The sequence below is a fragment of the Pygoscelis adeliae genome, unplaced genomic scaffold, assembly GCF_000699105.1.
Source record: "Pygoscelis adeliae isolate BGI_AS28 unplaced genomic scaffold, ASM69910v1 Scaffold38, whole genome shotgun sequence".
NCBI classification, from domain to species: Eukaryota; Metazoa; Chordata; class Aves; order Sphenisciformes; family Spheniscidae; genus Pygoscelis; species Pygoscelis adeliae.
Genome location: NW_008825614.1, coordinates 2,200,739 through 2,214,312, shown reverse-complemented (window position 1 = coordinate 2,214,312; position 13,574 = coordinate 2,200,739). Strand labels below are relative to the sequence as shown.

General features: G+C 38.4%; 1 protein-coding gene across 1 annotated transcript; it reads left to right on the top strand.

Moving 5' to 3' along the window:
• The first annotated feature begins 3,191 nt into the window (after positions 1 to 3,191).
• Positions 3,192 to 10,425, top strand: FGFR1OP2 (FGFR1 oncogene partner 2). Its single transcript, XM_009332813.1, has 5 exons — positions 3,192 to 3,326; positions 4,483 to 4,600; positions 5,465 to 5,607; positions 7,908 to 8,021; positions 8,771 to 10,425. Exons 1-5 carry the CDS (start codon positions 3,192 to 3,194, stop codon positions 8,906 to 8,908), a joined length of 648 nt encoding a protein of 215 aa, XP_009331088.1. The 3' UTR covers positions 8,909 to 10,425.
• Positions 10,426 to 13,574: the final 3,149 nt, after the last annotated feature.

The window sequence follows — 13,574 nt, the reverse complement described above, 5'->3', positions numbered from 1 at the left end:
CGTTCGGCGTCGCGGAACTGGTAGCTGCGGCGGGGGAAAAACCGAAGCGTCAAGCTATGGGAAAAGGTGGTTTTCAGTAAGGATATAAAAGAAAGACGAGACAGAAGACTAGAGGGAGGCTATAGTTGCGCAAAAGTCTTTATTCTTTGGAGGTGGGTTTTTTTTGTAAGGGCAGCCAAATTTGATAATGAAAGCAATTAGTAAATAGCAGGACATGACAGGAAATGAATATGTAGTAGCAGTATTGCTATGCTGTTGGAGCCGTTGCTCTTGCTACCTGTTGACCCTGTCGGTGAGATTGCAGACTAACAAATGTATGTGCAGCTGGGCATCTCTTGTAGGGTAGAGTTCAGGAATCGTGAAGTTTAGCTACTATAGTCCTCGTGCTTTAAAAAAAACCTGATATACAATAAGAATTGGTTTGAATCAAATACATTTGATTAATTGGTTGGGGTTTTTTCCCTAAATGTCCAGGTTAACTCACAGATTTAGATCTATTGTAGGGTAAGACAAAAGTTTTGTTTTCCGTAGGCAGCCAGATAAGCAACTAGAGAGAATTTTAAATTCCAAGGATTAGGGCTAGTGTCTTGCCCAAAGGAATCCTAGTCAAGATTTGGAGCCGCTATGAATTACCGTGGTACAAATAATGATTCTCCTTTTTGAGGTGCAAATTCTGCCTGAAAACAGGAGATGGCCTCTGGCCTGCCGAAGCTGCTGCGCTGTGAGGGTGGATGCTCACCGCTGAATTTGCGCGGCCGCATTCCACACAAGGCGCACACGTGTCTTCCCCAACTCATTCACTGTGAAAAGGGACGCCGGTGGCTTTGCTACAAACGAGTTCCTTTTTATCTTGTGGGGTTGGGTTGGGTTAAAACGAGAAAGTTCACGGGAGGATGAATACATACTGTGTTTAAAAATTTATATTGGTGCATAAAAAATATCAGAGGTGTTAACTGCATTGTAGTCCGAATGCCAAATGTATTCCAAGCTCATGGAGAGGCCTGAGAGGCTTTGTTTATACTGGCTAGAGAATTCATGACCCGTGAATTGAGTTAAAGGCTGCCCTTCAAATTCTCCTTAAATATGGATCCGATCAAATCAATTTCTGTAACAGTTTAGCCAGCTAGTGTGGAAGGTCATCTTTTGCCTGTGATAGTTTTGTAGTCCAGTAAGAACGTGAGACCAGAGTTGGAAGGAGAAATGAGGAGCAAGAAAAGCAGATCCTTAAAAACAATGCGGTATGATTCCTTTCTACGTAACATTAAAAAGAGCTCAAACTGCTAAACCAGAGTGAATAAATTAGGTACCTGTGATAACACACCAGTCTGCTGAAGAACCTGACTTGATACCTCGAATACATGTACACATCGTATGATGAAAACTCTAGTTGATGAACAGGAGGAAATTAACGTTATGAATGTCTGTAGGAAACTTGTACATGCCAAAATGCTGATGCTTGCTTTAATACATGAATCACAGAGAACACCGGTTAAAACAGTTGCGCTCTGCGCATACACAAAACTCGCTTTCTGAAGCTCCTTTATCAGTAAACAAGGCTCAACCTTGTTGAGCCTTTTAGGGACGGTGGGGTCCCTAAAAGACCCTTCGACATAGAAAAAGTAAACTAAATGCTTTTATATTACATGTGCGCCTCAGAGCAGAGGGAGCAGCTAATGAAATTGCCGAGTTAAAAAAGGTTAGACCTTGCGGGATGCTCTGGGGTGCATGAGAGCTCTTCAGAGAGAACGTTCTAAACTGCTGCTGTCTTGCTTTGGTTTCCCCCACCTTAATGCACGAGGGCAGGATATTCCTGCCATGTTTGTAAATCTTTTGAGGGGAATGGTGGAACTTCTGGTGTTTGAAATATCCTTACTTCTGCTACTTACCTGGGACAATGGGAAAAGGTCAGCTGGGGAAAATGTGAGGATTTCTTCAAGCTTGGCTTAAAGATCCTAGGCTGTGATTTGTCAAGGTGCCTAAGAAACTTAGAAAATCAACTTGGAGCAAGTTTTTTTCCCTGTAGCTCAGGAAGGGCTCACTGACCTTTTATGCTTACAAAAATTTCTCCTTTAGGAAACGGCCAGGCTAAGAAATGGATTTAGTTGATCTTTCCGCGCCTTAGAAAGTTTCTTGAAACAAATATCAAGCCTTATATTAATAAGGCCCATAACTAATAAGCCTCTATAGTTGCTGTCTGAATCAGACAGCACTGTTCAAGGAGTTTAAGTAGATTTCCTTTTCATCAGAAAAAGCGCAAGGTTTCTTAAAAGAAAATAAAAGCTTAGGCTGAAAATCTCGGTCTTGAAACTTAATCTATCAAGAATGAGTATGAAAACATTCAGTGTAAAGGCCAGTGTTTTGGAAATGCTAGTATGTACGAGCATTTTGCAAGCTGAGCAATTCTAGCAATAGGTAATTTCTGCTAACAACTGCTGCAATTAGAAGGCCGGTATTTTAACTATGCAGTCCGTTCTTTTTCTGAGCTAAGTTGCTGTCTTTCTCTATCCTGTTGAAAATTTTACAGTTTCATTCCATGCAGTGGCATTTGTGTTCATTTATAGACATGAAGAAAACATAAGCCTTTAGTTTTCTGAATTTTCCCCGAGTGATTTTCTCTACTCTCTCAGTTTGAGCTGTTCCTTCTCTGCCGATTTAATTCATCAAAATCTTGCAGCCCACTGTAGTCCTTTGGCATTCTCTTTTGTGCTGGATTTATATTTCTCAAGTATCTTGAAGTATATCTGACTGGTAGGAGGGCACGTTAAAAAAAAAAAAAGGTAGTATTGAAAAATGAAACAGCTAATGTAATTTTTTTTTTCTCTGCTACGTACAGAAGGACATGCACTGCTGAGTTTCCATATGTTCAATAGTCCTCCTTTTGCACTTAGTATGTTGATACTCTCCTCGCAACACAAAGTTTACTTTCATTTCCTTGCTCTGATATATGGTCTCAACAGCAAATAAAAAGGAGGAAAAGGAAAGGCAGACTTTAGGGTATTCTTAAGATACATAAATTTTCCCTAGTCCCAAAAGACAACAAAACGTCTGGATGTTTCTGAGGGAAAAGTTGTATGCAGTTGCTTTAGACTAAAAAAAAATTAATTATATATCTATCTAACTCATATAGATAGCTGTTCTCTGTGTAGCAAACAGGTGTTGTTGTGAAAATAACACATTTCTAATCTTTAGAAATGAGTTGCACAATTGAAAAAGCCTTGGCAGATGCGAAAGCGCTGGTGGAGCGGCTAAGGGAACATGACAACGCAGCAGAAGCTCTTATTGAACAGACTACAGCTCTTAACAAGCGGGTTGAAGCAATGAAACAGGTTTGTTTTTCAACTTTGTTTACTCCATTAAAAGAACAACTCGGAAACACATAATTTAAAATCGTTTTTGTGTGCTACTGTACAATCAGTATGTAATTTGGTTAATCCTTTAATACCATACTAAGTATTTTCATTATAGGTGTGACTATGATCTAAAAATAGGTTGTTTATATATTTAGTTTGATCCTGTGAAGAAGTTTTCTCTGTTAGTCCAGCTTAAATATCGAAAACTAGCATTTATTTGAAGAACACTTGTAGAAGTGGGGTTGGTATCTTACAAACCATTGTGTGGTGTCTTGTGTTTTGCTCTTCTGTGAGATACTACTTGTTTTATTAATTTCAACACGCACATTTAATCATACAGAGGCCCTGTCATGCTTTCTTCTGTTCAGAATACTTTATCTTTTCAGAGTCTCCTTTTGTTTCAAAGCAGCCCCTTAGGCTTATTCGTGATCATTTCCATTCTGATGTTAAGCTATTGGAGGCATGTTGCTAGACTGAGCATGACTTTCACTAGAGAACTTCTGGAAAAACATAAAGGTGCCTACTGACTTTCCACATGGGAGTTCATCCTGTCATTTTAATAGAACACAGGATGTGTTAATGGGCCTGTAAAATAATAAAACCCTGCATGTGCTTCATCCCTGTAAAACCAGCCATGCAGAGACTTCATAACTGCAAATAAAGAATATTAAATTTACCCATTTGTTGAGAGTCGGGATCCATTCATTCAGGTCCATGTGACTTGTACCGATATACAGCCTTGTGGATTAAGGTATTGGGAAGCCACGGTAAATATCTAGAGGTTAATACCTCATGGTTTTTCTTTACTATATGTGTATCAGTTTTAAATTACTTGATGGTGAATTTGACCTGCGTTAATTGAAGGTTAAATAATGCCCACTGCACACATCTGAGGTATGAAACTTGTTTAAAAACAAAGGTGATACTTTTGCATCTCTGAAGGGCAATATGTTAGCCACACCTTCAGAAGTGTGTTTGTTTGTTTGATGTTATTATTTAAAAACAAGCATTCTCTTGCTGGTTACAGCATTTGACTGACATTAGAACTGGTCCTTTGTGACTTGCAGAGTAATGCTTGCCTTCGGTTACTCAAATAAGTTGTGGTTGTTTTTTGGTTTTTTTAAATAACTAGTACCAAGAAGAAATTCAAGAGCTCAATGAAGTAGCTAGACATCGTCCTCGGTCTACGTTAGTGATGGGTATCCAACAAGAAAACAGACAGATCAGGGAACTGCAACAGGAAAATAAAGGTAAAACGTGAATATTCTGTCCTTTACAAGTTCCAGCCTGCACCACTGGAATTAGTGAGACTTTCACCATTGATCTATTCTCAAAAAATTGTTGTAGAAGACATTTTTTCTTCTAATCTCAACTTGTCAGTTTAACTGATCATAATGCAATCTAATAAAAAGTCCTAATGTCCAACCACTGGGACTATGATTAACAAAAAGAGAGACTTGTGGAAAATTACTTTTTCAGTCCTTATCTAATGTTCAGCACAAGTGAGGAGATAAATATAAATTACTTCTACAATATAGGTATCTATTTGGAAATGTGTTTTCCCACTGCTAAAAATAACTAATTTAGGAGCAGTCAGGACAAGTTGTAGTGTAAGCGCAGTAGTATAATTCCTTCTGGAATTCTGTACACTAGGAATATACTGTTCCTCCTGGAATACCTCAGGTATTCTAACAGTTATATTCAGCAAAGGAGTCAATGATCTCGATTTATATGAATCTTGCCTTATCTCAGGAATTATTTGTCCTTTGACAATATTTTGAACACAAGCATTTTTTAACTCGTATTTCACCAAGCTGCACATTAAAACAGATCTCTAAACTTCTTTCCAGCTTTTGTACAGTGTTGCTTATAGTGGCTAGAGTAAAGCTCCTCAGCTACACCCAAGATGGCTTACATCAGCTAAAGGGATTGAATATGAAGTCATATTAACAAAAGACCTTCTGTTTCTGACTGAACAAGAATTTTCCCAGGGTGCGAGGAGAGGGGACACTCAATTAAGGGCTTATTTCGGTTTTCTCAAGCTGAAGTACTTTTGCATTTTGTTTCAGTTCTTCTCTGTTAAACTCTAACTGAATTTAAAATTATGTTGGTAGAACTACGCACATCTCTTGAAGAACATCAGTCTGCTTTGGAACTCATAATGAGCAAGTACAGAGAACAGATGTTTAGATTGCTTATGGCAAGCAAAAAGGACGATCCAAGTATAATAATGAAGTTAAAAACTGAACATTCCAAGGTAATAACTTCATTGTTTTTTTGCCTAACACTTAGGTCAGTTTGTAGTGGATCAGACCAAAGCTTACTTTGTCTCAGTTTTTATATCATTGTACTAACAAGTCCTATTTTTTTATAATGCAGTCCATGAAACATGAACAGGAAACTTGATCAGTCTAGTAAGTCAACCTTACTAGCTTCTGAAGCACCTCCTTTAAATAGAAAAACAATTTCTTTTAGCAGTGTTGTACGGAAGAGAGAAGTGTGTGTTGGTAGTAATGACCCTGATCTAAGTGTGCTCTTTGAATTTGCTCAACTGAAACAAGGCCTGAAAACCTGTGTGGTTTTTTTTCTCTTTGGAGAAAAGAAACAACATGTGCAAATAAAAAGGTGAGAGATACAAAAAGTGTTCGTAGATGTTAGAGGCTGTCTTCGTAAAGAAACACTTTCATTGCATTGTTTGATATTACAGCATTAAAGTTTTACACGTCTGCCTTCCAGAGCAGAACTTTACAGTTTTGTGTTAGCATCTGATCTGACATTTGTGACCTTGGAACAGGCCTTAAGTCATACTGATCAAGAGGCCACGTAAGCTGGCAAAATAGGAATTAGGGAGGACATCAGGATATCCAAAAACCACTAACTCCTTGCCAGCCCTTCTCAAGGGTACATCCTCACCAACTCATTCTGTTACCACCGATCACAGCTTCCTTTCAAGCTAAATTTAGTTTTTCATTGAAAAAAGATTTCATGTAATCACCTTCACTGGAAACTGAGAAGAAAATAAAGATTTACAGCAAGTTCCTTCCCCCCCACCCCACCCCACCCCGTGAGCGGGCATTTAATGAGTAAACAGCTAAACCGTAGCTTTGGCAGTTGGAACGGCAGAGAGGAAAGGATGGAAAGGGCTGATGTTCGTTTTAGTAAAGTATATTTGTTTTCATCAGGTAAAGTTTATGATTCCAAGTGAGGCAGTTCTTTATGGTAATTTAATCATTTCTGGTAGTTTAAAGGCAAGCTGATCATCTGCTACATGCATAGACCTCCAGTCAAACTCATAATTTAAAGGTGGGATTTAACTTCAGTCTATACCGTTCTTCATTTCAGTCCTACTGTTCTGCTTTTCCCGATGTTAGTTAGTAACTGTTGTGAATTTTGTCCAAAGGTCAGGTCAGGCATGAATAGGCTGGCATGATAGTAGAGTTGGAATAAAAGACAAGTTGAGGAAAAGACAATGAAAAATAAAAGCTTCTGGAAATACCATTAAAATATTTGGCTTAACTGAACAGCAATGAATACCAAAGAGGCATAGGCTCTTTATCTAGATCTGCAGGAGGAAAGAAGTAGTGACCCTTTAAGCACTTCCTGCTGGTAGGTTGGCCAGCGAGAAAATAAACTGTCACCTGAACCAGCAAGGTCCAGGTAAGAGATCACTTCTTTGCAAACAGTGAAGATTATCTAAAATCTAGCTTCCTCGCAAAGGCTGTTATGCCTGTGTTAATGGCTCCTATCATCCCGCTCCTGGTAGTGCAACAGGACAAGAGCAAACCAAACTACTGCTTTTTTTTTTTTTTTCTCCTCCTTCTTGAATCTTTCAGTAAGGTGCAGTAGTTATTTATTTATAATAGGAAAGTACCCTACTAGCATTAATGAACGGACACAAAGAGGTCAGTCAGGACACCAAAGTTTTTCTTACAATTCAGCAAGGACAAGGACCTCTGAAGTCCAGATCCCAGATAAGCCGGAATTGGAAGTGGATTCAAGCAGAAGTATCTAAAAAAGAGCGATGGACAGATCTGCGTTTCCTAATGTATGACATAGTGAGGATGACCACTTCACCTGGTCTTTTTAAGAGATAAATGCCTACTCGTGGGCTGGTACTGGCTGTACTGGACTTGAGACCAGGTTTGAAACAAATGGAAAGGATGTCGCACACCCTGCTGTTCTTAAACGGGTTTAGTCTTTCTACGTATCCAAAACGATAGACATCAGCTCCTGCAACCCAGGAAGGCCTTGTCAGAGCAATCACATGGCTAACTTGTAGCCATCTGGAAGATGTGGAAGACATAGTCATTTAAGCTTATATAAAACTCTAATAAAAGGGATCACTGTGTGGTAAAGCAGATTTATTTAAGTAAACAGGACCATAGCGGCTGCTCGTGCTGTAAAGTTATATAGAACTGGTTTTCTCAAATTTAGGCCTGCGTTCACATTTTTATTAAGTGGCACAGCAGTCAAAACGCACGTTTAATGCTTTGCTTATTTTTAATAATGCAGAAAATAGATTGCTAAAGCTGTCATTATTTTATTTTTATGTCTTAGGAGCTGCAGGTGCATGTGGACCAAATTACAGAAATGGCAGCAGTCATGAGAAAAGCCATTGAAATTGATGAAAAGCATGGCTGTAAAGAGCAGGAACGTATCATTCAGCTTGAGGTAAGTATGAAATCAAAACAGCAGTGGCACAAATAGCAAGGGAGTAGCCTTACCACAATTATTTATATTGAGTTACTGTACCAGTCACTCGCACTGCTATTTGTTACACTTTCCTTGTTGGGAAGACTGTAAGTACTATTTTCCCCACTATAGCTTACTGTCAAGTCTTGCATAGGTGATACTTCATCACCAGAAATCCGTGATTTATATACTGGCTTAAGCTTTCTCTTTTTTTAAGTCTCTGTGTAGCAAAAAAAGCTAGAAAATAATACAAATTCATCCTAACGAATAAGACACTAGGATGCAAATAATAATACCCACACCTTTGGCTTTTAATTTTATTTTTTTTTAATAATAATTTTGTGCTTGAGCAGGGTCTCAGTTGCTTATCATTGGAGGGTCAACATTATTGCTCTTTAATTAAGTGCTAGCAAAGCACTTCATTATGGAACAGGATGTGTGGAAAGAATAGGAGATTTTTTTGAAACGCAACATTTGAAATTATTTGCCCTCTTCTTGCGCATCTTTGCGTTTTGAGCTTTTTTTTTTATGCTTAATGCCCATTCAAGAGAGCAAGAGGGTCAGAAACCTGATGTTCTTGGTTTTAGAAGGTAACATAGCACTACCTGACTGCAAATCAGTATTTTAATCCTTACACTTACATTTGGAGGGGAGGGGAGATTATGAACGTAGTTATCTTGACTTCTTTCTGGAGTTCTACTAAACGCCTTTTCTTTCTCCGGTTATAGCAAGAAAACAAAGGCTTGAGAGAAATTCTTCAAATAACTAGAGAATCGTTCCTGAACCTCAAGAAAGAAGATGCATCAGAGAGTACGTCTCTGTCAGGATTAGTAACAAGCAGTGATTTGAGCCTGAGGAAAAGCTGAAGACTGTGGAAGTCAACAAGCTTCAATTGCACACTTTACAAACGGAGTATCAGGGGTCACTTGTCAAGCACTTGTTACTGAATAGGGCACCAGCAAGCTAATGCATCTTAAACTCCAGTTTAGTGGCTTTTATACCGCATAGAAGAAATTAGAATTGGTATTCTGCAAAACCTTAGTGACGGATTAATTGCCATAGATCTAACTTCAGTAGGAAATGGATTAATGCACTTACTGAATTGGGAATTATTTTTATATGAAGTCATTTTACAGATAAAAGACAAGATTTCACATAATTTATATAAATTATTGCTCATACAAAGTTTCGGTGCATCTATTACATAATCAAGGTAAGATTTAAAGTCTGATCTCTGGCTAAAAAGTAAAAAAACTTATGAATTTGCTTTGTGCATGATCCACGTTACGTTTTTTCCTTGTAGTAAGTTTTTAATAAGTTCTCATTTTGCAACAAACCTGTTTAATGGAAGGGGTCCATAGGCAGCATAAAACTTAAGGATTTCAATTATTTAGCCACGGGGTAGCCTGTTCAAATATAAGGCAAATTGTTTAAACATAAGCAATGCTTTTGCAGTTGTTCAATGTTTATTTTAAATTGAACAAGATTCTTTCAAATGTGTGTACTTAATTGTATTTTCAAAACATGGAGAGCTGCTCCCACTTTATTGTTTTCTGGAACACAGGTAGCATAGTATCATTCTGCCTTAGCTTTTAATTTTATGAGAAAACCAGGCTCAGTTCTCTATGGGTAAGAAGCCACATTAGTCCCATCTATTTCTTCTCCGATTGCCTGCCCAAACTTCCTAACTGGGAAATGGCAATTTGAAAGCACCCAAACAGCAGCAGCAGAAAGGTGGTTGGGGGAAGGAGGGAGGAGCTCTACGGCAAAGTTGGCAGCCTGCACGCCTGCAATCAATACTCTTTCCTTTTTCTTTAAGCACTGGTCATCAAGAAGGTTTTTAGGTAAGTTTCAGGTACATGTTAACGTTTGCACTAGGAAAAGTTTCGATATGCTGTATTGACAAATAGACTGCTTGCTTTTAATGCTGAAATACTTGCAGAAGTGAAAAGGAATTGGCTTTTCTAGATCAAAAAGTGCAGCTTATATCATATGCAGGTACAGTGGAAGTGCTACACAAGACAGGCAAAAGACAGTAAAGAGGTACCGAAATAATTCATATTTGGCTTTTGTTTGTCATACTATCGCTTCTTGGTCAAAGCAGCAAGAACATTCCTAGCATTCATGTGTATCATCGCTTTTTGTCCAGCATGTTAATGTATTCTTTACTTGGAATGCATACTCAAAGAAACAGAGGGAAAGCTTGCAACCACAGAAAATTGTAGATCTACAAATGCCACCCACAGTTGAGTATTTTGGCTGTTTAATAACTCGCCTAGCAAAAGGAGTTGAACTCCTATTCTGAAATCAACTATTACTTAATCAAATTTGATTTTTGGTTACAACAATGGAAAAAGAATTAAGCATCAAGCACATCTAAGCGTGTCAGCTTCCTTTGACTCAGTATGGCTTCCCTGGGCTCAAGGTAAACGCACCACAGGTCTAAGGGTGAACTTTCAGTTCCCAGTGAACTAATTTACAAGGAGTTAAATATTTTTGTTACGTTGCCGTCAGTTGCTGCCCTCCTTCCCATAGTGCTTTCAAGAGAAACAAGTGACATGGTGGGAAAGAGCAGTGTTTAGCAGAGACAATAAAAGCCAGTTTTCAATTAACTAATACATGTGCCAGGAAATGCAGTTGAAGGGCTCAGAAAGGGCAGGTAAATCAAGCTCCCCAAATTTTCACAGCATTCTTTATAAATGGAGAAACTGCTACTTCTCTTTCCAGAGCATCTTAGCTTGTTTCTAGGCTTAAGAATACATTGAAGACATTCACATGCATGGAAAAAAGTTTTAACCATTTCCAAACTTGCTAAACATCTGGGGGGAATTTTTTGGGGAACATCTAGCTCAAGCACAAAATCTACTTGTCTGCTATTATTATTGTCTATAAAACTTAGCCAATGCTTCTATAGTTTAGATTTTGCATTTCTACTGTAGCTTGCAAGCTGGTGACTTATCAGAAGCAACATCTGTTTTTTAATGGAGTGTGTTTCGTTGTTGCAAAATTACAAGTAATTTTGTTTCAGTTGATTAAGTTACTCTTTTCAGAAGCGTCTTTTCAGCCATTGACCGGTATCAGGGGCATTTATATCCATTTAATGCTGAATGCAGTTTCATGGCTGACTTTCTGGTTTGTCTTTCAAATACAATCTCCAGAGTTGTACAGCAGAGAAGGGTTGTTAGCCTGTGGCAGTTCTTTAAGGTTGCTCTATTACGAAATAATGCTTGATTAGTGTTTATTTTTGTAAGTTAAAAACGTGACTTAATTTATCTACTCCTAGTCTTCACATTTGATACATTTCCCCTGTCATTCCCCTCACCTGATCACTTTAGGATTTTAAAGAACCTTCACAGTGTGTGGAGTGACTATTTTTCATTGCATACCTGTTATTTTTGTAATGCAAATAGCTTGAAGAGTTTATGGCTAGAGTTGTGTACTGTACAGTAAACTTATTTTATCAATAAAGGTGACTGAAAAGATGGATGTCTTCATGATTAAAGCAAGGTACTGAATCTGAAATGAGCCTTGTTAGTAACATGCAAGAAAAAAAGACATCATTTTGCCATTTACTCAGCTTATTTTTATACTTTAAAGGGAGGCAGGCCAATTTCTAGTGCTTTTGTTCATGTTGCTATATAGCAAAAGAAAAAATCCTCTGTAAGTCTTCATTTTCTCTTGGAAAACAAACAATCACTTCTGCACAGGTAGTTACTCATCTTTCGAATGAACCACTGGAACTCTATTAATACAGAGGAGCAGTAAGGATAAACAAAAAGCAGTCCACTGGGCTTTGGTTTTTGGATCAAAACATATTTTGGCACAGATATGATGTGACAGTTGTGGTTTTTTTCTTGAAGATTAAAAAAAGTCACTTTCACTTGGGTTCCTTTCTCTGATGTGTAACTGAGAACGGTGGTGGATTACATTCATAAGCTGACAGTGTAATGTTTTCTCCACTTCCCCATGATTTCTCAGAAGAGAAACTTTTTCTCAGTGTCAAATCCTGTTTTTAAAGACAGGTAATAAATGTCAAGCTAAGTCACAAATACACATAGCAGCTATTCAACAAGGTAAAACTGAAGGGCAGCTTGAAACTAAATTGGGCTGTTTGGTACAACTAAAAGCTTTAAATAGCTTTGGCTTTTTAACACTCACGCATTGGATTAGAAGATTATGTTAAAATACAGAGCTAATGGCACTGTTTTCATACAGAATTACATTTACTAGGATCCCTTTGTAGATACCCAAAATAAGGTTTACATTGGCTTAGGAGGTTTTCGGTTTTAGTTGGTAAACATTAAGCTTTAAAAGCACTTTTGCTGATTAAAAAAAGAATTTCTAAATCTCCTATTTGAGTGTAAAACACGCACTTGTTCTTTCTGCAGATACTGATGTCTGAGATGACAGGTGGTTAAACTGGCTAACAGAACACTGTAGTGCTGGTCACAGTATGACAGGTTGTATACCACGACAGTGGGAAGACAAGACAGGAGAGCAAAAGAAATCCTACGTTGGAAGTGAAGGAACACAGTAGAAGAGTAATTTAACATTACACAACTCCTTTACCAGCCTTCTCAACATCATGCTGTTGGTAACACTTAAGTTCTGGAAGCAGCATCAAGCTACGCACTGCCACCAGAGACCAAAAAAAAGGAGGAGAAAAAGCAACAAGATGCAGTGGGAACACCATTCAGCTGTGGGTGTCCAAAAAGCCGCCAGCTGTCTGCATGATTGTCACAGAAGGTATCTTCTCAGAGGAATTCATTTAACTTGGTGTGCAGACAAAGCCATCTCATTATTGTCCTAGAAAAATCTATATGCTCTCCCGCACATATCCCCAAACCAGCACCAGCAAACAAATGCCTGATACCATTTAAAGAGCAGAAAAGTAGACTCTGTATAATGCCAACAGAGGACCACTTGCTAAACTTACCTTCCAGAACACCCAAGTGTGCTGGGAGAACCATGCGCAGCAGAGAGCTGGTTTATGTCACATGCACATACCAGGTAGAGGTGTAGGTCACATTCAGCCTCCCCTTTTCCCCATCCTACTTCTTTAATTTGCGATGCAGTTGAATTTCATACTGATGACAGTAGTGCAGACTAACTTAAACAAAATTGTGCAGCTTCCACATATTAAAAAGTGTGCTGCAAAATAAAATGGATTCTATTTCAATGACTATATGAGAAAAGGTACCAATGTTCCTGCTGCCTGCAACCACCTCCCTTCCCCAGACATGTTCTGATGCAGCAGCATGCCTGTTGGGAGCCAGTGTGGCCACGCCTTTGTATCGGACAACATCATTTTCCAAGTTCAGAAAAAAAACCCTCTTACGTCTAGAAGAAAGCCTCAAAACAACTGCTCAACATGGAGGGAAACATTTCATAATTCCAGTCTTGGAAGAAGTACATGCTGGCAATACTCCTCAGACACGAGCTAGAGCACAGCAGCACAAGAGAAACAAGCAGAACTCCAACTGCAATCCCTTTCCATTGCCCTAAGGTGAAGTTTTACCTTTTTTAAAGAAT

What these genes read in the sequence shown, in the direction of transcription:
- FGFR1OP2 (XM_009332813.1), top strand. Translation starts at nt 3,192, where the DNA reads ATGAGTTGCACAATTGAAAAAGCCTTGGCAGATGCGAAAGCGCTGGTG. An exon ending in ACTGCAACAGGAAAATAAAG is followed by an intron (nt 4,601 to 5,464) that starts GTAAAACGTGAA and finishes TTATGTTGGTAG; the next exon opens with AACTACGCACATCTCTTGAA. An exon ending in AACGTATCATTCAGCTTGAG is followed by an intron (nt 8,022 to 8,770) that starts GTAAGTATGAAA and finishes CTCCGGTTATAG; the next exon opens with CAAGAAAACAAAGGCTTGAG.